Genomic DNA, 22,295 nt, shown 5'->3' with positions numbered 1-22,295 from the left:
TTCACTGAGAGCAGCCAACGGTCGGTACTCAGTCCATCGATGTGGGCATCTGAGTCACAGCACACAAACCCCAAATCATCCACATTTTACTCTCAATTACAGGGGGCCTTGGTAGTGGAGGGGGGAAAAGATATCGTGGACAGCGTAGCTAGGGTGTCCGTCATTGCGTTGTGGTTGTTTTCAGATTGCATGCGTGTTAGCGTGTGATCCTGATGATAGCCGCCGTCAGACAGTCTGCATAGTCAACATGGCCTCGGTATGGCCTACATGTATGTGGAGAGGGTCATAAATAGACCAAGTGATAACTCATTCTCTCTCTCTCTCTCTCTCTCTCTCTCTCTCTCTCTCACACACACACACACACACACACACTGAACATAAGCAGTTCAACATTATCTCTGCCATTCTCAATCATAGCTGGAGTATTGTTGGATAATTGGGGGAAAGGGATGCAATCTCAAAGAAGCTCCTATAGGATTTACATTCGTCTGGAACAATGTAACAATGAAACTCTGTCCAAAAGAAACAACATTTCTCCAAATATCCCCCTTCGATCATACAGTACATTCAGCCATACACACATGTTTGTTGTTGCTGAACTTGGGTGTTCCAAAACACAAGGTTGCAAAGCTGTAGGATCCCTTATTGGTTAAGAGGATGTTCATTTTGTCAATTCCAATTATGTGTTGCTATGGCTGAGCCAGCGCTGGAATGCATTGCTTATGTTTAGGTTATGGGGACAAGAACGGTTCCATTTTGCGTTGATCTCTTAATCAAGGTGCAAATGCTACTCCCACTGCCATTGAATTCAAGTACAAGGGAAGGGGACCTCTTTTCTGGTAGAAACCAGTTTCACCAAAGGCAGTGGATTTTCATTGCCCTGACACCTTGAATGCTTAGCCACAACCCCTCTGAGACCCCTGCTCATTTGGAGAGTGGAGGAGTACCCCCCAATTTAATTAAAGCACTGCACACGTTACAATAGCTCTCAAGGGGCAGGTCGCCCATGATGCGGACAGACCCAGTATTGCCACATTATTTTTGCGCACAGACCATGATAAATTAGACTATTCATTTCACTCCATTTCAGGTTCAAATACTTAAATCAGACATAGTCTTTATTAAGCAACATTCAATTACATCTCAATCGACTATTAAAAGAATTGAACCTATTTATTTATCACCTACAGAGGACTCCGGAGCATTTTCAGTTGAGAGCGTGTCTGGTGAGAGGCGGATCGCTTGGTTGGAACGCTTCCCTTCACTGGGCTGCTGCGCGGCTCTCTTGCACCTCCAGAGAAAGGCGGGGTGAGTCTATCCGGTCTATCCCAAGCCCTGTCTAAAAACGGACTCCTTCGGACATCTGAGAAGGAAAAAAAACTCCGGGGCTGGAGCAAAGGCTGTTCAGAGGGAAACGCGTGTTGAGACCATTAATATCTGAGACCATTACGCACGGAGTTCAGATACAGAATTGACCGAGTTCACGTTAATGACAATTTAGTTTAATCACTTTTTTTTTTAAATACAGTGATACAATCATTTAGAATATAAATATTCGTTTGTTACAGAGGTGAATTGCAAGATTTCTAAAAACTCAAAGATCTATCGACAATTCAAAAGGACATTTCCAAGGAACCATGAAGGAATTATCAACTTTCTGCCACAGGGTGACTCTGGTTGCTCTACTTCTAACAACTGTCTCAGCTACCAAGACGAATGTACCACGACTCAGACTTTCATACAAAGGTAAAATACTAAATAAATGCATTTGATCACGTGTGTTTTCTGGTCAGTAGGACTAGGCTATATTGATTTATTTTGTAACATTTTCAAATGTTGATTTATTTTGAACGTTCTTTAAACCCTCTTGGGGGGGAAATGATGGGGAATAATTAAGTGATGTGTTTGACTCCTCATCTTAATTCAACTATGTGTCGTAGTTTGAAAATGGGTTTTGACAGAGTGCGCACAAGATGTTTGAACATTATTTGATTAAGTTCATTAGGTTCATTAGGATACTTTCTCCATGGCGTGTATGTGGATTATAGCCTACTGATTTTTATTCATTATGACCGTACCCACTCCCGGGTAAGCACTCATTTTAAGAATGTTTGCTCGTGTGTTGGTGTGTGCGTGTATGTGTACACCACGCAGGTGTGAGTGCTCTCCACAGTGCAGATTCAAGCGCCATCAATTGTGGGCAACACTGCGAATGAGAGATCTCAGAATTTTTTGGAAACCCTCCGAAAATAAATGTGTAGCTATTATAGACCTATATAATAACGTTGTATTAGTAATAGGCCTACAACATTTTTTTAACAATGTTCTGAAATACACATGGACTAATGTCCTGTTGACCTGAACATTAGGCTACATTTGTTCATATGAACGAAAAACATGACGCATGTTTAAGGCCTATAAATCCAAGAAACTCGTTTTTTTTTTCAAATAATATTTCGATTAAATGTAACTCAGTAATATATATCATGTAATTTCATAAACACGAACACATTTAATTGCTTTTATCCCATTGTGTCTGCATGTCAGGCACACCCTTACAATAGTATTTTATTTGCAACACGCTTTTATCGCACAGGCCTATGGGTGAGTTAAATATTTTCAGTTGCTCTGGCGTCTTGGAGGGTCTTGTCAAGTTGGGAAATGATTGTGTAAATATGGTTGATTGTGGGCTACTTAGTTTGTTGGTTTTAACTTAACTTTGATAGATCGCCTACCTTTGGCCCTGAAGGGCGTTTGGTGTGTTTTCACCTCTTCGCCTTCGGGCACACCGTGGCGCCCGAGAAGTGTATTCAATTACTGCCAAGGCAATTACGTTTTATAGAGCGCGCGGTGCACGGCTGTTCAACACGGAAACCGGTAGGCTCTGTCTCTGCACACTCAGCAAGTAAAAATACAAAGATTAGTCATTTATTGTCTGACAACCACTTTCATTCAACTGCTGTTTTTTTCTGCGGCTCGTGGTTTACAGCGGGAGAACGGTGGTCCTTGATCAGCCTCACAATGTTAGACATTTGGAACCGTTTCGGATTACGGTCCTAAATGCCTTGAATGTCTGGTAGCCTACCTAGAGTATCCTCATGACTCAGGCTGCCTGTATGGAGAGGTGCTTGGCTTGGCTGGACCAGAGTGTTGGAATTCCCTGGTCAGTGTTCACAAACATGGCCCTTCCCCAGTCCAAGTGAGTCTGCAATTATTAGTGGTTAAAAATCAAAAAAGGATTTCCTCCTGTTGGAGTCCATGTTTTCATTAGAAAATAATCACTCCATTTTTTTTCTCCATATCCTGTTGCAGGAAAAATGGCACATCGAACTGGCTTGTAAATTTCCCTGGTATTGACATCTTGACCATAGAGTTCAGTTAGTTTCCCCTGTTCAGACCCACTATATACCCCGAGGCATCATCGCCCTGGGGCTTTAGAGGTCATTTAGAAACAGGAAACATTGTCATTTTCTCATCTAATCAACTAGTAGGAGTTAAAGCAGGAAAGGGCACCGAGCAGCCCTACTTCCTCTAAATCACCACTACCACTTCTGCCCTCCATCTGTTACACCCCTCCACCCCTCCATCCCTCCATCCCAACCCTTCCACTGCTTCACTCAAAGATTATCATCAGTTAGTTAATCCTCCAATCGGTTCCTCTGATCAGAGTCCCTCTCCCCCGTTCCCTTCCCCTCGGCTCCCTCTCGTTCTATTCTCCCGGGGTTATTGGTTGATCCCAGATATGGTGGTGCTCCTGCCTCTTGCTTCCTGCCTCCTGCTCTGTGTGTCAGACTGGAAAGATGGTCGGTGAGAGAGCAGACTGGGTTTGTGATGGGAAGTGGGGAACAGCCCCTAAACCCCTGGAAGTGGGCTCGTAAAGTGTTTCTGGGGCTCCAGGGATGGGGGCCGGGTGTTTACGGGGGTTCTCAGGGGGTGTCATCGTAGCCCCAGGTCTGTTCTGTGCGTTGCAGCTGAGCGTTTGTAGATGGAGCCCCCCACAGCCCCTCTGTCTCCTCACCTCCCACCATGTCCCCTTCCTCCCCCTCCCCATCAATCATATGCAGACCTCAGGAGGATAAATATGCCCGGGCAGTGGACACACTACTCACACACACACACACACACACACACACACACACACACACACACACACACACACCTCGCTCTCTTGCTCGCATGTACACGAACACAATAACACAGACAAACACACTGCTCCTCATCATCACCCATTTTGAAAGTGCTGCAGATGGAGGAGCTGCTTGTTTTATTTGACATGAATGAAGGAGTTTGTTTTTACAGTGTTGCCCAGATGTTGTTCCAGGGGGATTTAGAAGTCTCTCTCTCTCTCTCTCTTGCTCTCGCTCTCTCTCGCTCTCGTTTTCTCTCGCTCTTGCTCTCTCTCTCTCCTTCCTTAAGTGCTCCCAGGCTTCTGGAAGAAAAAAAGATTCTCAGAAACTGGGCCGTTGGCTCATCGCACCAAAGAACTGTATACTGTACAGCGCTGAGAAATTGGAGCGAGAGTTTGAAATACGGAGTGAACTTTTGGTTCTATGACACGGATTGACAGAATTGGGTTGGACTGCAGCTCCGGCTGGCATTGCCCCTCAGCTCAACTCCAGTTATTATGGAATTAGTTTAGGAAATCAAAAGCTCAAGAAAGTCTGAGGAGATGTTCTAGATTATCTACCATTGAGTGGTGGATTGTTCAAGAATGATTGTCAGTAATATCTGTCTGTTCCAGTATATCCAAAAACAAGATGGCCGCCTTGCTGCTACAATACAGGGATGGTGACAGTGGCAGGTATAGTGCATTCGGAAAGTATTCAGACCCCTTCCCCTTTTCCACATTTTGTTACATTACAGCCTTTGCTATGAGACTCGAAATTCAGCTCAGGTGCATCATAGTTTCAATTGATCATCCTTGAGATGTTTCTACAACTTCATTGGAGTCCACCTGTGGTGATTTGGACATGATTTGGAAAGGCACACACCTGTCTATATAAGGTCCCATTGTTGACAGTGCATGTCAGAGCAAAAACCAAGCCATGCGGTAGAAGAAATTGTCCGTAGAGCTCAGAGACAGGACTGTGTCGAGGCACAGATCTGGGGAAGGGTACCAAAAAATGTCTGCAGCATTGAAGGTCCCCAAGAACACAGAGGCAGCCATCATTCTTAAATGGAAGAAGTTTGGAAGAGCTGGCAGCCCGGCCAAACTGAGCAATCGGGGGAGAAGGGCCTTGGTGAGGGAGGTGACCAAAAACCTGATGGTCACTCTGGCAGAGCTCCAGAGTTCCTCTGTGGAGATGGGAGAACCTTCCAGAAGGACAACCATCTCTGCAGCACTCCACCAATCAGGTTTTTATGATAGAGTGGCCAGACGGAATACAGTCCTCAGTAAAAGACACATGACGGCCTGCTTTTAGCTTGCCAAAATGCACCTAAAGAACTCTCAGACCATGAGAAACAAGATTCTCTGGTCTGATGAATGCAAGACTGAACTCTTTGGCCTAAATGCCAAGCGTCATGTCTGGGGGAATCCAGGCACCATCCCTATGGTGAAGCATGGTGGTGACAGCATCATGCTGTGGGGATGTTTTTCAGTATCAGAGACTGGGAGCTAGTCATGATTGAGGGAAAGATGAATGGAGCAAAGTACAGAGAGATCTTTTATGAAAACCTGCTCCAGAGCACACAGGACCTCAGACTGGGGCGAAGGTTCACCTTCCAACAGGACAATGACCCTAAGCACATAGCCAATACAATGCAGGAGTGGCTTCGGGACAAGTCTCTGAATGTCCTTGAGTGGCACAACCAGAGCCCAGACTTGAACCCTTTCGAAAATCTCTGGAGAGACCTGAAAATAGCTGTGCAGCGACACTCCCCATCCATCCTGACAGAGCTTGAGAGGATCTGCAGAGAAGAATGAGAGAACCTCCCCAAATACAGGTGTGTCAAGCATCATACCCAGGAAGACTCCAGGCTGTAATCGCTGCCAAAGTAAAGAGTCTGAATACTTAAATAAATGGTATATTTCAGTTTTTAAAATTTTATAACCTGTTTTTGCTTTGTCATTATGGGGTATTGGGTGTAGATTGATGAGGGAAAAAACAATTTAATCAATTTTAGAATAAGGCTGTAACGCAACAAAATGTGGAAAAAGTCAAGGGGTTTGAATACTTTCAGAATGCACTGTAGCTAGCTGCCGACGCCCGACACCTCAGAGCTGTCATCTCTGCTGTTATCACACTCTGTGGCGTTCTCACACACGTGTGTGTCTGGTGTCTAAGCCTTGCTGAAGTGTCACCGTGTCTGCCTCCTTAATGCCTAAACTTAACCATGGAGTTTTTTTGTTGTTTTAAACCTATCCCAAACCTTCACCCTTGACTTAACCATTCGGAATTAGTGCCTGAACTTAACCGTCGAAATGTTGAATTTATGGACAAAGGTTGGATTCTGCCGTGAGACGGAGGAGAGGAGAGAGGGAGAGGAACCCACGAGAGGTGTGAGAGAGAAGAGGGGGAGGCTGGGGAAATGAAAGAGAGAACGGAAGAGTCTAAGAGGATGTAGAGAAAGGGACTCATTATTTGTTCCACTTGTCAGACCTATGGGTGCTCTCTGGACTCTGGCGAACCTGATGTGTGCTTCTTCATGACCATAAAGGAAATTAGATTGAGGTGAAGTTGAGAAGAAATGATTTATTGGCAGGGCAGATCTTCTTTTTTTTTAATGCCCCATCAAGTCAAAGTGAAAACAGGTGGGGCTATAAACCATACCCACCTAGATGCAACCACTCTTCAGACAAGCCCAGCCCCCCGCCCCAGTAGCTCCTACTCCTAGTCAGGGCAGGTCAGTGTGACTGGGGAGTAATGGATTACACAGCCATGGATGTAGCTCAGTCAGGAGAGGCCTGAACAATGCATCATTGTGTCTGTAGCGTTGGCTATAACTGGGAGCTATCCACTGCCTCCAATTAGGTAATAAGGCCTGGCAACACGCCTTCCTCTCCCCGTCTCCCCACAGTGCCACATCTGGTAGGGGTCTGGGCTTTCCGTCCATGACAGCCATGCACCGTATTAAGTGGAGAGTAATCTGATGTTGAGATGCGTTCCGATTTGGTGTTCAGATGTGGTTCTGATAAGGTACAGTTACTGTACTGTGTTTGTCTGTCCAAGTCACCATGCCTTCGGCCATTCTGTTTGGAGTCATGTCCATCTGGTTCATATCGCTTTGACACACACACACACAACACACGCACGCACGCACGCACGCACGCAAGCACGCACGCAGTGATTAATCCCTTGGTCTGTTTCTTTAACCTCTCTGTAGATCATTGTCTGGGGAGCCATTAGAGTCCAGCTGAGCCGCAGCATGACACAAGCTAGAGCAGTAAGCATTGAGAGCAGCGGGGTCAGTGTGGCAGGCCTGACTCTATAGGACGAGTGTGTGTTAAGGGCATGTTAGAGCAAAGAGAGGGATTGGTGGAGGCATGAATGGAGGGGACGGTGAAATAACGACGGAAGGGGGATGTAAGGAGGTAACGGCGGAACAGAGGTGAGCGGACGAAAGAGAGGGGAGAGCAGGGGAAGATAGAGGGATGAAAGGGAGAGGAGAGCAGGGGGAAGATAGTGGGATGAAAGGGAGGGGAGAGCAGGGGAAAGATAGAGGGATGAAATGGAGGGGAGAGCAGGGAAAGATAGAGGGATGTAAGGAGGTAACGGCAGAACAGAGGTGAGCGGATGAAAGGGAGGGGAGAGCAGGGGGAAGATAGAGGGATGAAAGGGAGAGGAGAGCAGGGGGAAGATAGTGGGATGAAAGGGAGGGGAGAGCAGGGGAAGATAGAGGGATGAAATGGAGGGGAGAGCAGGGGAAGATAGAGGGATGAAATGGAGGGGAGAGCAGGGGAAGATAGAGGGTTGAAAGGGAGGGGAGAGCAGGGGGAAGATAGAGGAATGAAAGGGAGGGGAGAGCAGGGGGAAGATAGAGGGATGAAAGGGAGGGGAGAGCAGGGGAAGATAGAGGGATGAAATGGAGGGGAGAGCAGGGGAAGATAGAGGGATGAAATGGAGGGGAGAGCAGGGGGAAGATAGAGGGTTGAAAGGGAGGGGAGAGCAGGGGGAATATAGAGGGATGAAAGGGAGGGGAGAGCAGGGGGAAGATAGAGGGATGAAAGGGAGGGGAGAGCAGGGGAAGATAGAGGGATGAAATGGAGGGGAGAGCAGGGGGAAGATAGAGGGTTGAAAGGGAGGGGAGAGCAGGGGGAAGATAGAGGGATGAAAGGGGAGGGGAGAGCAGGGGAAGATAGAGGGATGAAATGGAGGGGAGAGCAGGGGAAGATACAGGGATGAAATGGAGGGGAGAGCAGGGGAAGATAGAGGGATGAAAGGGGAGGGGAGAGCAGGGGAAGATACAGGGATGAAATGGAGGGGAGAGCAGGGGAAGATAGAGGGATGAAATGGAGGGGAGAGCAGGGGGAAGATAGAGGGATGAAAGGGAGGGGAGAGCAGGAGGAATATAGAGGGATGAAAGGGAGGGGAGAGCAGGGGGAAGATATGGGGTTGAAAGGGAGGGGAGAGCAGGGGAAAGATAGAGGGATGAAAGAGAGGGGAGAGCAGGGGAAGATAGAGGGATGAAAGGGAGGGGAGAGCAGGGGGAAGATAGAGGGATGAAAGGGAGGGGAGAGCAGGGGGAAGATAGAGGGATGAAAGGGAGGGGAGAGCAGGGGAAGATAGAGGGATGAAAGGGAGGGGAGAGCAGGGGAAGATAGAGGGATGAAAGGGAGGGGAGAGCAGGGGGAAGATAGAGGGATGAAATGGAGGGGAGAGCAGGGGGAAGATAGAGGGATGAAAGGGAGGGGAGAGCAGGGGGAAGATAGAGGGATGAAAGGGAGGGGAGAGCAGGAGGAATATAGAGGGATGAAAGGGAGGGGAGAGCAGGGGAAGATAGAGGGATGAAAGGGGAGGGGAGAGCAGGGGGAAGATAGAGGGATGAAAGGGAGGGGAGAGCAGGGGAAGATAGAGGGATGAAAGGGGAAGGGAAGGAATGGCTCAGAGTTGAGCACCTGAGGATGAGACACAGAGTCCCTTTCAGCAGGCAGGGTTGAGGGTTCGAGGCCTAACAAAGTGTCATTGATCATCTGTCATGTAGATTAGTTCTCCCTTGTCCACGAGAGGGCTAGCAATGTGTGTGTGTGTGTGTGTGTTTGTGCGTGTGTGTGTGTGTGTGTGTGTGTGTGTGTGTGTGTTAGTCCGAGAGAGAGAGAGTGTCTATGCAAGTCTGTTTCTCTATATACACATTATACAGTCTCTGTGTGTCTGTATATTTGATTGTGTGGGTATAAAGAAACATTTCCATCCTGGATGGACAATAAAGTTTTATTCTATTCTATATGAGAGTATAAATACGTCACCCTTGTTAAGTGTATTTGTGTTTTCATCTCCAGGGCTCAGTTCTGCCTGACCAGCTTTTCTAAGTGAGCCCTTGACAGTGCATTGTGGGAAGAGCTAGCCAATGTAAACCCCAGTGTCCGGAGAAATGACAACGCTGTCCATGCGTGGAACAAATGACACAAATGGCTGCAGTCCAGGGGGTTAAATCTATTTATCTGATCCGTTCCCACAATCCCAACCCATCCCCCTGTCATCTACCTCTCCAAACCTTCTACGTCCTTTTGTCTTCAAGTGGTTTCATTTCATAACGGGGACAGCCGTGCCGGGAGTTGCTGTGCCATCTTAAAGATGGACGCCAGGGGTTTGAAGTGGGCTCTTTCTTTCTTTCTTTCTTCATAAAAGGCTCTCCCTCCCCTCGGGTTGGGTAAACAGCTCAGACCTCTGCTGTGCAGTTCACTGGAGAGCGAGAGAAAGCGAGAGAGAGATAGACAGAACGAGGGAGAGGGAGGGAACGAGAGAGAGCAGGAGAGAGAGAGAGAGAGAGAGAGAGAGAACTGTGGTCCTGCTTGGCCCATAGCACAGGCAAAGAAAGAAAGAGAGAGAGAAAAAGATCCAAGATTCGAGGGAGAGGGAGGAGTATTTATGTTCGGGTATGAAAAGCTATACCTAAAGCAATACGGGCTCTCATAGCTACTCTACTAGGGGTTAGCAGGGTTTGTATATTTTTTCTGACTGCTGCTGGGGTTGGTCCTTGCTGCCTGCCAGTGCAAGCTGGCCCGGTGAGAGAGTTAGTGAGCGGGGCTACAGTTTCAACTGGGGCTGCAGGGCCCGTGGTCCTACGGGTCCCATGGGGCTCGGAAACTAGGGGTGGTAGTATTGACAGGAATGTCTAAATGCTAGGGGGGGGGGGGGGGTACGTAAACACAGGTTTTTGCCCTCCCACTTCCCCCACAATACTACTGTAATCACACTGATTGGACGTCACATCTACCGTTGTCCTCTGACTCTGATTTCTCCTATTTGGCTGACGTTCAGCGCAGTGAACACAGGAAGCGGAGAACGTTCTTCTTCCCTTTTGGCAAATGAGACAACAGAGGATTTGGTGGAAGGAAGGCCCTGCGTTCTCCCTGGGTTGGTCTGGGTGAGAGGCTACGCGTGGATGTCATGATGAGTGTTGGAATAAAGAATGGACTTGAGATGGTGTCAGAATGTTGTTTGCATGTGTGAATGCGAGTGGGTTAGCGTAACGTGGGTGTATCCGGGTGGCTACCCGTGTGTCTACCGGGTTGTTGCACTAGAGATCCACTGCGGGTGATTCTGGCTATGGGCCAGTTGAAGGTGAGCAGGAGAAAGCCTGGGGTGATGGGAACTCCCTCTGAGAGCGTTCACAGCGCAGACAGTCCGTGTCGCTCACAGTGATGTCAGCTGCTATGAACACCCCCCCCCCCCCCCCCTGCTGTCAGCTGCACTGCCTCCGCAATCAATTAGTTCCACCCAGGAGCTGCTGACAGGAAGTGCCAGGAGCAACATCACCCGCTGCACATTCTATAATTATTACAGGGAACACACGCACATCCACACAGATGCACGCATGCATGCACGCACGCACGCACACACACACACACACACACACACACACACACACACACACACACACGCACACACACTGCGCCCATTACCTCAACGCTCCTGGTGATTGTATAGGCTGCAGTTAACTGATACCTGAGCCAATGCTCCATACAGACGGTGTGTGTGTGGACACTTGTGTGTCCATCCCTAGATGAGTGTGTGTGTATATGCATTTGTTAATTAAGAGAGTGCTTCAACATTGGGCGCTGCCTGCCTGCCGCTGATAGAGGGAGCCAGCTGGTATTGACCAGGGAGACTGCCTGCCTGCTAGAGTTGACGAGGGTAATTTCTTCATTACATAGAGAGGAGGAGGGAGACTTTCTCCGCTGGGTCTGGCAGGACTAGATTGGACTGGGCCTTCCAGGACCCCACTAGACCCTCCAGAAGTGGCCTGGTTCTGGTTATTCTGACGCACCTTGTTGGGAAGCACTAGATCGACCACTTCGTTGGGACGAATCATCAAGTCCCTGTCCCATTTCACGGCCCTCCCTACTAGCCGTTTACACTTCAGCCCCAATTCCCCCATAATGCCTGGTTTAGGGTATTTTATGAGCACTGCGTGTGAGCCAGCAGGGTTTGGACTGGGTTTGGGGGCGAAACCTCAATCCACTGTGAAAGTTTAGTGAATTGGCCGTCCTTTTGATAAGGGGGTTGATTGGAGTCCGGGATGCTGAGGTCACCCTCTCCGCCCCTCTCTCCCTTCTCTCCCCCGGCCTGTTGGTTGACTCTGTGGGGTAATTGTATGACTCTGCTCAGATAGGCGTCCTGAGACGACTGATAAGAGAGAGGTTCCAGGATGTGTGTGTGTGTTTGCGCGTGCGTGCGCCCCTGTGTGCGCGTGTGTGTTTGTGTGCGCCTGTGTGTGCGTGCCAGTGGATTCATTCTGACAGAGCCCTGGCAGTGGTTTGAAGAATGGCCTTTATCAGTGCTAACCTCAGGGCCCGCAGGGCCGACTTCTGTCTCCACCGAGGACGTTTACAACGCTGAGGTCAAACATTCATCATGTGTGGTCATAGACATAAAATGACTAGCGTGTTTTTTTTAAGAAGCAAAAAAAAAAACGAGCTTAGGAGCAGAGGATCGGCCCAATGCACGGTCTCTGTCAAACAGACGAACAAGCACGCACTCACACACATGCTGCGTGGAGTTACTTCATGTAATGCCGTGGGGGAGGATGACGTTAAAGCCAGGCCACCACCAGTGGGCAGAGTAACCCAGAGTGGTGTGTGTCCCCAGCCAAGACAAACACCTGACTTCTGTCCCATAGACACAAAGACCCCTTTATAGACCTCATTTAGATCCCCAGTCCCCATACACTGTATAATCTAGGAAAGAGCAGCTAGGGGGATGAAATATGGCACATGCTGTTCTGTGAAGGTGTGTGTGTGTGTGTGTGCGTGCGTGCGTGCGTGTGTGTGCGTGTGTGTGTTTACTTGTGTGTGTATGATTCTACGGTCAGTTATATATGACAGGCCCGGAGATGGCGGGCGACGCGTGGACAGGAAACACAGGGCTTTCCTGTGGCAGGTTGACACGGATAATGGTGGCAGTCCTGCCAAGTGGGTCCCTTGTGGGTCCGGCCAAAAAGGAGGGGGTGGGTAGTCTGGACAGTGGAGGAGATGGGGAGGGAGTGGGAGAAGATGGAGGAGGAGGTAAGATGGCTGACTTGTGTGTAGACTCAGATTCCCAGCATTCTTGGCGCACAGCAATAATATACAGCAGTGTTAATACAAGGAACACTGGCCTGGGGAGTCTTTTAAAGGGTGCAATGAATGACTCTCTCTCTCTCTGTGTGTGTGTGTGTGTATGTGTGTGTGTGTGTGTGTCGTCCTATGTGTGTGTTATCTGTGGTGTGTGTGTGTGTGTCGTCCTATGTGTGTGTTATCTGTGGTGTGTGTGTGTGTACTAACCGCCAGGTGTGTGGAGACAGCGAATGTGTGTGTGTGTGTGTGTGTGTCTATCTGCCTTTTGCATGTGAAAAAACTTGTCAGATGGAGGAGATAGGGGGGAGAGAGGTGTGGGAGAGATGTGGCGATGACAGGTGTGAGATTGAGACAAGGAGAGAGAAGGGATTTGAACTGTACCATGAAGAACAAGTGAAGGAGAGAAGAGAAAGAGAGTGAAGGGTGCATGGTGTGGCCCTTGCGGTCTAACGGGCCTCCGAAGTGCCCCCCTCCTCCTCCCCTCGCCCCTCAACCCCTCATCCCTCGCCCTGAGCTCAGAATAACTCCTCCAGCCACTCCTAAACACATTAACGACTAAACCTCAATTTGTTCCTTGTAGAAGAGACAATCAAATATGAGAGCCTTGAGCGCTCCCTCATATTCCCCATCCTCCTCTCTCTGTCTCTTTCTTTCTCTCTCTCTCTCGCTCTCTTCACCTTAGTCTCTCCTTCTCACGCTCTTCCAATCGTTGTTTTTCCGTCTAAACACTGGAATAATACAGCTAGATTGGGGTTCTTTTGAAGATAAAATCCATCCCTCAGAAAATATCTTCACATACACCGCTGTGTGGATGATGGATGGAGGATGGAAATGTTGGACTTTAAGCTATGTGGCTAAGGTTTTCAGAGGATCTGTATTGAATGCAATGTCGCAGTAAGATAATACTGTGTGTGTGATTGGATGTTATGGTTACAAGACCGAGAATGTGGAATATTGCACGTTGATGATTTTGGTAGTTGTTGTCCCAGTCCTGGAGTTGGTTAGAGGTTTTATTCATTACTGATCAAAGCTCTTGTGGCTGGTGGCACTGTGCCCCACTAAGGTAGCGTTGTCTGGGTCAATGGGGGTGTGGTTGGCACTCATACAGATAGTCTGGGTTAGTTGGTCTGGGTTAGTATGGGTTTGTCTTGGTTAGTCTAGGTTGGTCTGGGTTGTATGGGTTGGTCTTGGTTGGTCTTGGTTGGTCTTGGTTGGTCTGGGTTGGTCTGGGTTGGTCCGGGTTAGTCTGGGTTGATTTGGGGGGGGTCTGGGTTGATCTGGGTTGGCCTGGGTTGTGTCTGTGTTGGTCTGGGTTAGTCTGGGTTAGTCTGGGTTAGTCAGTGTTGGTCTGGGTTAGTCTGGGTTGGTCTGTGTTGGTCTCAGTTAGTCTCGGGTGATCTGGGTTGGTCTGGGTTGGTCTTGATTGGTCTGGGTTAGTATTGGTTAGTCTTGCTTAGTCTTGGTTGGTCTTGGTTAGTCTAGGTTTGTCTGGGTTAGTCTGAGTTGTCTGGGTTGGTCTGGGTTGGTTGGTCTGGGTTAGTCTGGGTTTGTCTTGGTTAGTCTAGGTTGGTCTGGGTTGTCTGGGTCGGTCTTGGTTAGTCTAGGTTGGTCTGGGTTGGTCTTAGTTGGTCTGGGTTGGTCTGGGTTAGTCTAGGTTGGTCTGGGTTAGTCTGGGTTGTCTGGGTTGATCTGGGTTGTCCTAGTGTCGTATACTCTCCTACAGGGTCAATATTATCCCGGGGTTCAGGTGTCAGCTCTGAGGACCATCCAGACAGGGAGCTGGACATACAGGCACACACACACACACACACACACACACACACACCCCCCCCCCCCACACACACACACACACACACACACACACACACACACACACACAAACCTATTATGGGGCATTAGTCTGTGGGGTGCCAGTATAGCGTGACCGGAGGAAGGACTCAGACGAGATGTTTACACTCTTAATTCACAGGACAAACACACAAGAAGACTGAAGAGGAGGGGAGAGGAGGAGAAAAGAGAAGGGCAAGAACCCTCCACAGACCCCGACCCGCCCTGACCCCCTCCTCCCCTCCCCTCTCTCCAGCCTCCAGCCGCTGTGTTTGGTTCCCAAAGCCCCAGACCCACAAAGAGTGACCCCTTTCTCTCTCTGTTTATTTGTGTCTGCGGGTCACCACAGTCGGAGGATAGAGTGGATACTTGGTGAAAAGCTCTATGTAGGAGCGTAGTTGGTTTTAGTTTTGTTGAGTTGAGTTTAAGGCAAAAAGACTGTGATAATCAAGAACGGACATATGGAGAACAGGTGTACTACTTAGATCCTGGTTTTTGTTTGTTTAGAGCAATCATGTAACGGTGGCATGTTTTTCTCCATACGTGCAATGTTGTTTTTCTGCATTGGGGATTCTTTTGTTGGTAAGTAAGAGGGTTACAAGTGAATTGACATATATCTTACTGTGGGTGAGGTTTTTAAGGAGGTAAAGATAGAGGGAATGGAGATGAAGATGGAGAGATGGAAGGAGAAAAATAGAACAAGTGTGTGGTGTGCGTGGAGTGTGTGGTGTGCGTGGAGTGTGTGGTGTGTGTGTGGAGTGTGAGTGTGTGTGTGTGGAGTGTGAGTGTGTGTGTGGAGTGTGTGGAGTGTGTGGAGTGTGTGGAGTGTGTGGTGTGTGGCAGAGGTTGAGTTTTCAGAGGAAAAGCGTCAGACTGTTACAGTGCTAACAAGTGTGAGTGTGTGTGTGGAGTGTGTGGAGTGTGTGGAGTGTGTGGAGTGTGTGGTGTGTGGCAGAGGTTGAGTTTTCAGAGGAAAAGCGTCAGACTGTTACAGTGCTAACAAGTGTGAGTGTGTGTGTGGAGTGTGTGGAGTGTGTGGAGTGTGTGGAGTGTGTGGTGTGTGGAGTGTGTGGAGTGTGTGGAGTGTGTGGAGTGTGTGGTGTGCGTGGAGTGTGGCAGAGGTTGAGTTTTCAGAGGAAAAGCGTCAGACTGTTACAGTGCTAACAAGTGTGAGTGTGTGTGTGGAGTGTGTGGTGTGTGTGGAGTGTGTGGAGTGTGTGGTGTGTGGCAGAGGTTGAGTTTTCAGAGGAAAAGCGTCAGACTGTTACAGTGCTAACAAGTGTGAGTGTGTGTGTGGAGTGTGTGGAGTGTGTGGAGTGTGTGGAGTGTGTGGTGTGTGGCAGAGGTTGAGTTTTCAGAGGAAAAGCGTCAGACTGTTACAGTGCTAACAAGTGTGAGTGTGTGTGTGGAGTGTGAGTGTGTGTGTGGAGTGTGAGTGTGTGTGTGGAGTGTGTGGAGTGTGTGGTGTGCGTGGAGTGTGGCAGAGGTTGAGTTTTCAGAGGAAAAGCGTCAGACTGTTACAGTGCTAACAAGTGTGAGTGTGTGTGTGGAGTGTGTGGAGTGTGTGGAGTGTGTGGAGTGTGTGGTGTGTGGCAGAGGTTGAGTTTTCAGAGGAAAAGCGTCAGACTGTTACAGTGCTAACAAGTGTGAGTGTGCGTGTGGAGTGTGAGTGTGTGTGTGGAGTGTGAGTGTGTGTGTGGAGTGTGTGGAGTGTGTGGAGTGTGTGGAGTGTGTGGAGTGTGTGGAGTGTGTGGTGTGTGGCAGAGGTTGAGTTTTCAGAGGAAAAGCGTCAGACTGTTACAGTGCTAACAAGTGTGAGTGTGTGTGTGGAGTGTGAGTGTGTGTGTGGAGTGTGTGGTGTGTGTGGAGTGTGTGGAGTGTGTGGTGTGTGGCAGAGGTTGAGTTTTCAGAGGAAAAGCGTCAGACTGTTACAGTGCTAACAAGTGTGAGTGTGTGTGTGGAGTGTGTGGAGTGTGTGGAGTGTGTGGAGTGTGTGGTGTGTGGCAGAGGTTGAGTTTTCAGAGGAAAAGCGTCAGACTGTTACAGTGCTAACAAGTGTGAGTGTGTGTGTGGAGTGTGAGTGTGTGTGTGGAGTGTGAGTGTGTGTGTGGAGTGTGTGGAGTGTGTGGTGTGCGTGGAGTGTGGCAGAGGTTGAGTTTTCAGAGGAAAAGCGTCAGACTGTTACAGTGCTAACAAGTGTGAGTGTGTGTGTGGAGTGTGTGGAGTGTGTGGAGTGTGTGGAGTGTGTGGTGTGTGGCAGAGGTTGAGTTTTCAGAGGAAAAGCGTCAGACTGTTACAGTGCTAACAAGTGTGAGTGTGCGTGTGGAGTGTGAGTGTGTGTGTGGAGTGTGAGTGTGTGTGTGGAGTGTGTGGAGTGTGTGGAGTGTGTGGAGTGTGTGGAGTGTGTGGAGTGTGTGGTGTGTGGCAGAGGTTGAGTTTTCAGAGGAAAAGCGTCAGACTGTTACAGTGCTAACAAGTGTGAGTGTGTGTGTGGAGTGTGAGTGTGTGTGTGGAGTGTGAGTGTGTGTGTGGAGTGTGTGGAGTGTGTGGTGTGCGTGGAGTGTGGCAGAGGTTGAGTTTTCAGAGGAAAAGCGTCAGACTGTTACAGTGCTAACAAGTGTGAGTGTGTGTGTGGAGTGTGTGGAGTGTGTGGTGTGTGGCAGAGGTTGAGTTTTCAGAGGAAAAGCGTCAGACTGTTACAGTGCTAACAAGTGTGAGTGTGTGTGTGCTTGTCTGTGTGTCTATTTGTGTGTGTGTTTGCGTGTGTTTATGTGTGTGTGTTTTTTGTGTATAGTATCTTCAGTTTGGGGGGGGGGTTGTGGGACATGGGGCCAGGAGATAGCGGCTAAAGCAATGGAGTATGAGCTGCATCACTGACAGGTCTCCTATATTCCTCTCTGTCAAAATATAGAGGTGAGAACAGAACAACAGATCACTGTCACGCTATAGTCGGCTGTCACGCCTTCAACACCCACAACTAGATGGCGCCGACAGAGAAGGGCGTTATCTTACGAGTTCCAACCCGACTTTGCTATTTAGTGACTTTTATCGCGTTTGTCTTTTTTATCTTACAGAAAGTTCAGACAATTATCACATATGACCTCCAAGCACTTCTGGACAAACACGACTTCAACTCTGACTCAGCTGTTCCACTGTTCCCCATTCCTTTGTTCCATGGGCCACCAAGACGCCTCCGACGCAGGAGACGAGGTGGAGTCCTGGGTGAGATCGAGGCGAAGAGAAATTCTAACGGCGCTCCCCTCCGTTCTATTGGCAAAATGTCCAGTCACTGGAGAATAAGATGGATGAGCTTCGTCCGAGAGTCTCCCATCAGAGAGACTTGAAAAGCAGCAATATTATTTGTTTTACTGAAACTTGGCCGGATGATGACGCTATGCACCCAGTTCTCAATGGATTCTCCAGGCAGTGGCGGGAGTGGGCGGCGGCTTCAGGGAATGCGAAAGACGGAGGAGTGTTTTTTTTTCATGAACGGAAACTGGTGTGCTGCTTCAATTGTGAAGGAAATCCCAAGCTTTTGCTCTCCTGATATAGAACACCTCATGGTGAGCTGCAGACCCTTTTGTCTACCAAAAGAGTTCTCATCCGTAATTATCACGGCTGTCTACATCCCTCCACAAGCCAACACCACTCTGGCACTCAACGAACTGTACGGGTCCATGAACAAATAAGAAACCGCTCACCCAGAGGCAGCGTTTCTGGTGGGCGGAGACTTTAACGGGGGAAGGCTTAAAAGCGTCCTACCTCACTTTTACCGACATGTGACACTAGGGGCTCTAAAACTCTAGACCACTTTTATTCTACTCCCAGAAACACATACAAGGCCCTCGCTCGTCCTCCCTTTGGCAAATCTGACCAAGACTCCATTCTCCTGCTTTCTGTTTACCAACAAATGCTCAAACAGGATGTACCAGTGATGAGCTCAATAAGGAGGTGGTCAGATGAAGCAGACGCGATCCTGGGATATGTTCCCGGGGTTCAACTGATAGCATTGAGGAGTTTACCACAACAGTCAAAGGCTTCATCAATAAGTGCATAGATGATGGCGCCCCAACAGAGACTTCAAGGATGTATCCAAACCAAAAGCCATGGATTACGTGAAATATCCACACGGGGCTAAAGGTTGGGCTACCGCTTACAAGGTGGAAGCCTATTACGCCAGCTCCGAAGATCGTCGTGTGTGGCCTGGCTTGCAGACAATAACGGATTAGAAAGGGAAACCCAGCCGTGAGTTGCTCAGCGATGCAGAACTCCCAAACGAGCTAAATGCCTTTTATGCTCGCTTCGAAGGAATGTCATACTGTGCTTGTGTGAAAGCCCTTGTTTTTTTCCCAGATAACTGTGTGATCTCGCTCTCCGTTGTTGATGTGAGCAAAACGTTTAAACATATTAACAAGCACACGGAATACCAGGGTGCGTTCTCAAAGCTTGCACGGACCAGCTGGCAAGTGGCTTCGAGGACATTTTCAATCTCTCTTGTCCCAGTCTATAATCCCAACATGTTTCAAGCTGACCACCATTGTCCCTGTTCCCAAGAGCTCCAAGGTAACCTACCTGGTAACCTATGTGTGTGCCTACTATCGCCCTGTAGCACTCACATCTGAAATTATGAAGTGCTTTGAAAGGCTGGTCATGACACACATCAACACCATCATCTCAGACACCTTAGAATCACTCCAATTCGCATACCACCCCAACAGATCCACAGATGACGCAATCTGCCCTCGCCCACCTGGACAAGAGGGGAAATAACTGTGTGAGAATGCTGTTCATAGACTACAGCTCAGCGTTCAACACCATAGTCCCCTCCAAGATCATCACCAAGCTAGGGATCCTGGGACTGAACCCCTCCCTCTGTAGCTGGATCCTGGACCTCCTGACGGGGCAGCCCCAGGTGGTGAGGGTAGGCAACAACACCTCCTCCGTGCTAACTTTCAACACAGGGGCCCCACAGGGGTGTGTGCTTTGTCCCCTCCTGTATTCCCTGTTCACCCTTGACTGCGTGGCCACTCATGACTCCAAGACCATCACCAAGTTTGCTGACGACACGTCAGTGCTTGGCCTGATCATCAACAGCAATGAGTCATCCTACAGGAACGAGGTCAGAGACTTAGCAGTGTGGTGCCAGGACAACAACCTCTCCCTCAACGTCAGCTGATCGTGGACTATAGGAGAGAGAGGGGAGAGCCCGCCCCCATCCACATTGACGGGGGTGTTGTGGAGCGGGTCGAGAGCTTCAAGTTCCTTGGCGTCCACATCACTAATGACTGAACATGTTCCCGCATAGTCGTGAAGAGGGCACAGCAGCGCCTCTTCCCCCTCAGACAGCCCAGTACATCACTGGGGTCGAGCTCCCTGCCATCCAGGACCTCTATATCAGGCAGTGTCAGAGGAAAGTCAAAAAAATTGGCAAAGACTCCAGCCACCCAAGCCATAGACTGTTCACTCTGCTACTGTCTGGCAAACGGTACCGGAGCATCAACTCTCGGATCAACAGGCTCCGAGACAGCTTCTACCCCCAAGCCACAAGAATGATAAATAGCCAAACTACTAGACATTCAATGAATGATACCTGAACTATCTGCACTGACTGTATCTTGCACTGTCCCTACGCACACTCACCATCCACATGCACACTCAATCACACACACTACATATGCACAAACATAACACACACACACGCATACTGACACAACACAGACACACATACATTCTGGTACTGGTACTCCCTGTATATTATCGCTCCATTGTGTATTTTATTCTATTCATCTTGTGTTAATATTTTTTTAACTTCGCATCGTTGGGAAGGGCTTGTAAGCTAACATTTCACGGTAAAAGTCTGCACCAGTTGTATTCATGTGACAAATCAAATCTGATTTGATTTGAGTCACTCCACACTGACGCCTGAAGTCGATCGTCAGCTCCTACAGATCAGTGGGAAACGCCGAGCGCCCTGAATTCGTGTACAAGTAGGCTGCTCCAGGTTTGCTGCTTCTGTGTACGCTGATACATTTAAATGAAAACAGAGGCCGCATTCCTGCACGTGTTCAGTTGGACTCGGACACTGTATCCTTGTCTGTAACATTATCTGCTACGGAATAGTATTGATGGGTGTTTCTGTCTGCCTATACTGTGTAATCTCAACCATACTACCTGGATCTCTCTACTACCCTGTCTGTCAACAGCATATTTATGTCACCTACGGCCCTCATCTGTACTTATCACTGTGCTTGCTTGTCTGTTTGGAATGTATGTCCCCCCCTCTCTGTTCATGCTCATGTCTTTGCCTCTGTCAGTCAGATCTCCTGTCTGTCTGTCCGTCCATCCTTATGTCCGCCTGCCTGGGTGCGTTCTGTTAACAATTATGCTTAGTTACTTGAACTGGAGAAGTTTTCATGTAACTTTCATGAGGTCGTAATAACAGGCAGCCCTATTGTTTGGCCTCTGCTGTAGCGACTGTTTCATGGGGTCCCAATTAAGGGTTTGGGTCTGACTCGTGCCACCTCTGCTTTTTCATTAATCTTGGTTCATGATCATGTTTTATTCCCAATTAGGAAATATATGAGAGGAAAAACACTGTAAAGTTTATAGTGCTCTCCACCTCTTGCCATAGTTAATTATGGGGAGGGCTAACACAGACAGACAGACAGACAGACAGACAGACAGACAGACAGACAGACAGACAGAGACACACACACACACACACACACTCGCGCACACACACACACACACGCACGCACGCACGCACGCACACACACACACCCTGAGAGATGAGCCCCTGTCACTCAACGCTCCTCTGAGTGTTTGCTGAGTGATGAACAAGGGCCTCTCTGCACCCAGCGACACCGTGTCCATCAGTGGGGCCCTACAGAGCTCTGGGGTTTAGGGCTCCAAGAGACACACACTGGGTTGATCTGCCAAAAACATACAAACCACCACCTCACACCGATCTTGAACTGTGTGTCTCTGATTGTAGATGAATTTGCTATTTTTGATGTTGTTGCCAGAATAGCTGGAGAGAAGATCCAACAGTGAGCTGCTGTTTGTCTGTGAGACATTAAAGAGTAGACATGACAGGGTGAAGGGATGTCTGTAGTGTAATTAATTACAACACTCCCCGATCTGAATAATACCGTGGGTACTAATCTGACTTTTTAATCAGTACTTCTGATCTGACGGTTAGAGATCAAACTCTCTCTCTCTCTCTCTTTTTTTTTCTTTCTTCTCACTCTGTCCTCTTTCCCCCCAGTTGCTATCATTGTTTCCCTCGTTCTCTTGTAGTTTCTCTTCTTCCTGCACACTCATAGACACACACACCCTTCAAAAGTATCAAAGTGTTTTGGCTCCAGGCACGGAGTTCCACCTCCTGACTCCAGATTGGTTAGGGGAAGAGGGAGATCCCGTTGTGTACAGTCCAGTCTGGCAACACTTCACACACTCACACAGAGACCACAGACAGAGACAAGGACACACAGTACAGACAGGCATACACACACACAAACACACACACACACACACACACACACACACACAAACTCACTTTAGGATCACAGGTCAAATCCTGTTTTCCTATTACAGTATTTCTGTCTTCTCTTATTACCTTCCATTTACCAGTGTCTAGGTCACCAGTGTCTAGGCCACCAATGGCTAGGCCATGCTAAATGTATACTAAAACAGCATTACAAGCAGGACGTTAGAGGAGCATGCTTGGCCTCCCCACCACGCTCTCTGT

At 48.6% G+C, this 22,295-nt stretch overlaps 1 protein-coding gene across 1 annotated transcript in view; it reads left to right on the top strand.

The window, feature by feature from the left end:
• The first annotated feature begins 1,320 nt into the window (after positions 1-1,320).
• The window catches only part of LOC139416340 (semaphorin-3G-like), a 67,848-nt gene continuing 46,873 nt past the window's right edge, over positions 1,321-22,295 (top strand). The window contains exon 1 of the mRNA XM_071164859.1: positions 1,321-1,746. Coding sequence (XP_071020960.1) covers positions 1,638-1,746 — 109 coding nt within the window. The 5' untranslated portion in view covers positions 1,321-1,637. The remainder of the gene's footprint in view (positions 1,747-22,295) is intronic.

This window comes from Oncorhynchus clarkii, chromosome 9, assembly GCF_045791955.1.
Source record: "Oncorhynchus clarkii lewisi isolate Uvic-CL-2024 chromosome 9, UVic_Ocla_1.0, whole genome shotgun sequence".
Classification (NCBI taxonomy): domain Eukaryota; kingdom Metazoa; phylum Chordata; class Actinopteri; order Salmoniformes; family Salmonidae; genus Oncorhynchus; species Oncorhynchus clarkii.
The sequence above is the reverse complement of the archived record's forward strand: the minus strand, read 5'-3'. Positions and strand labels throughout refer to the sequence as shown.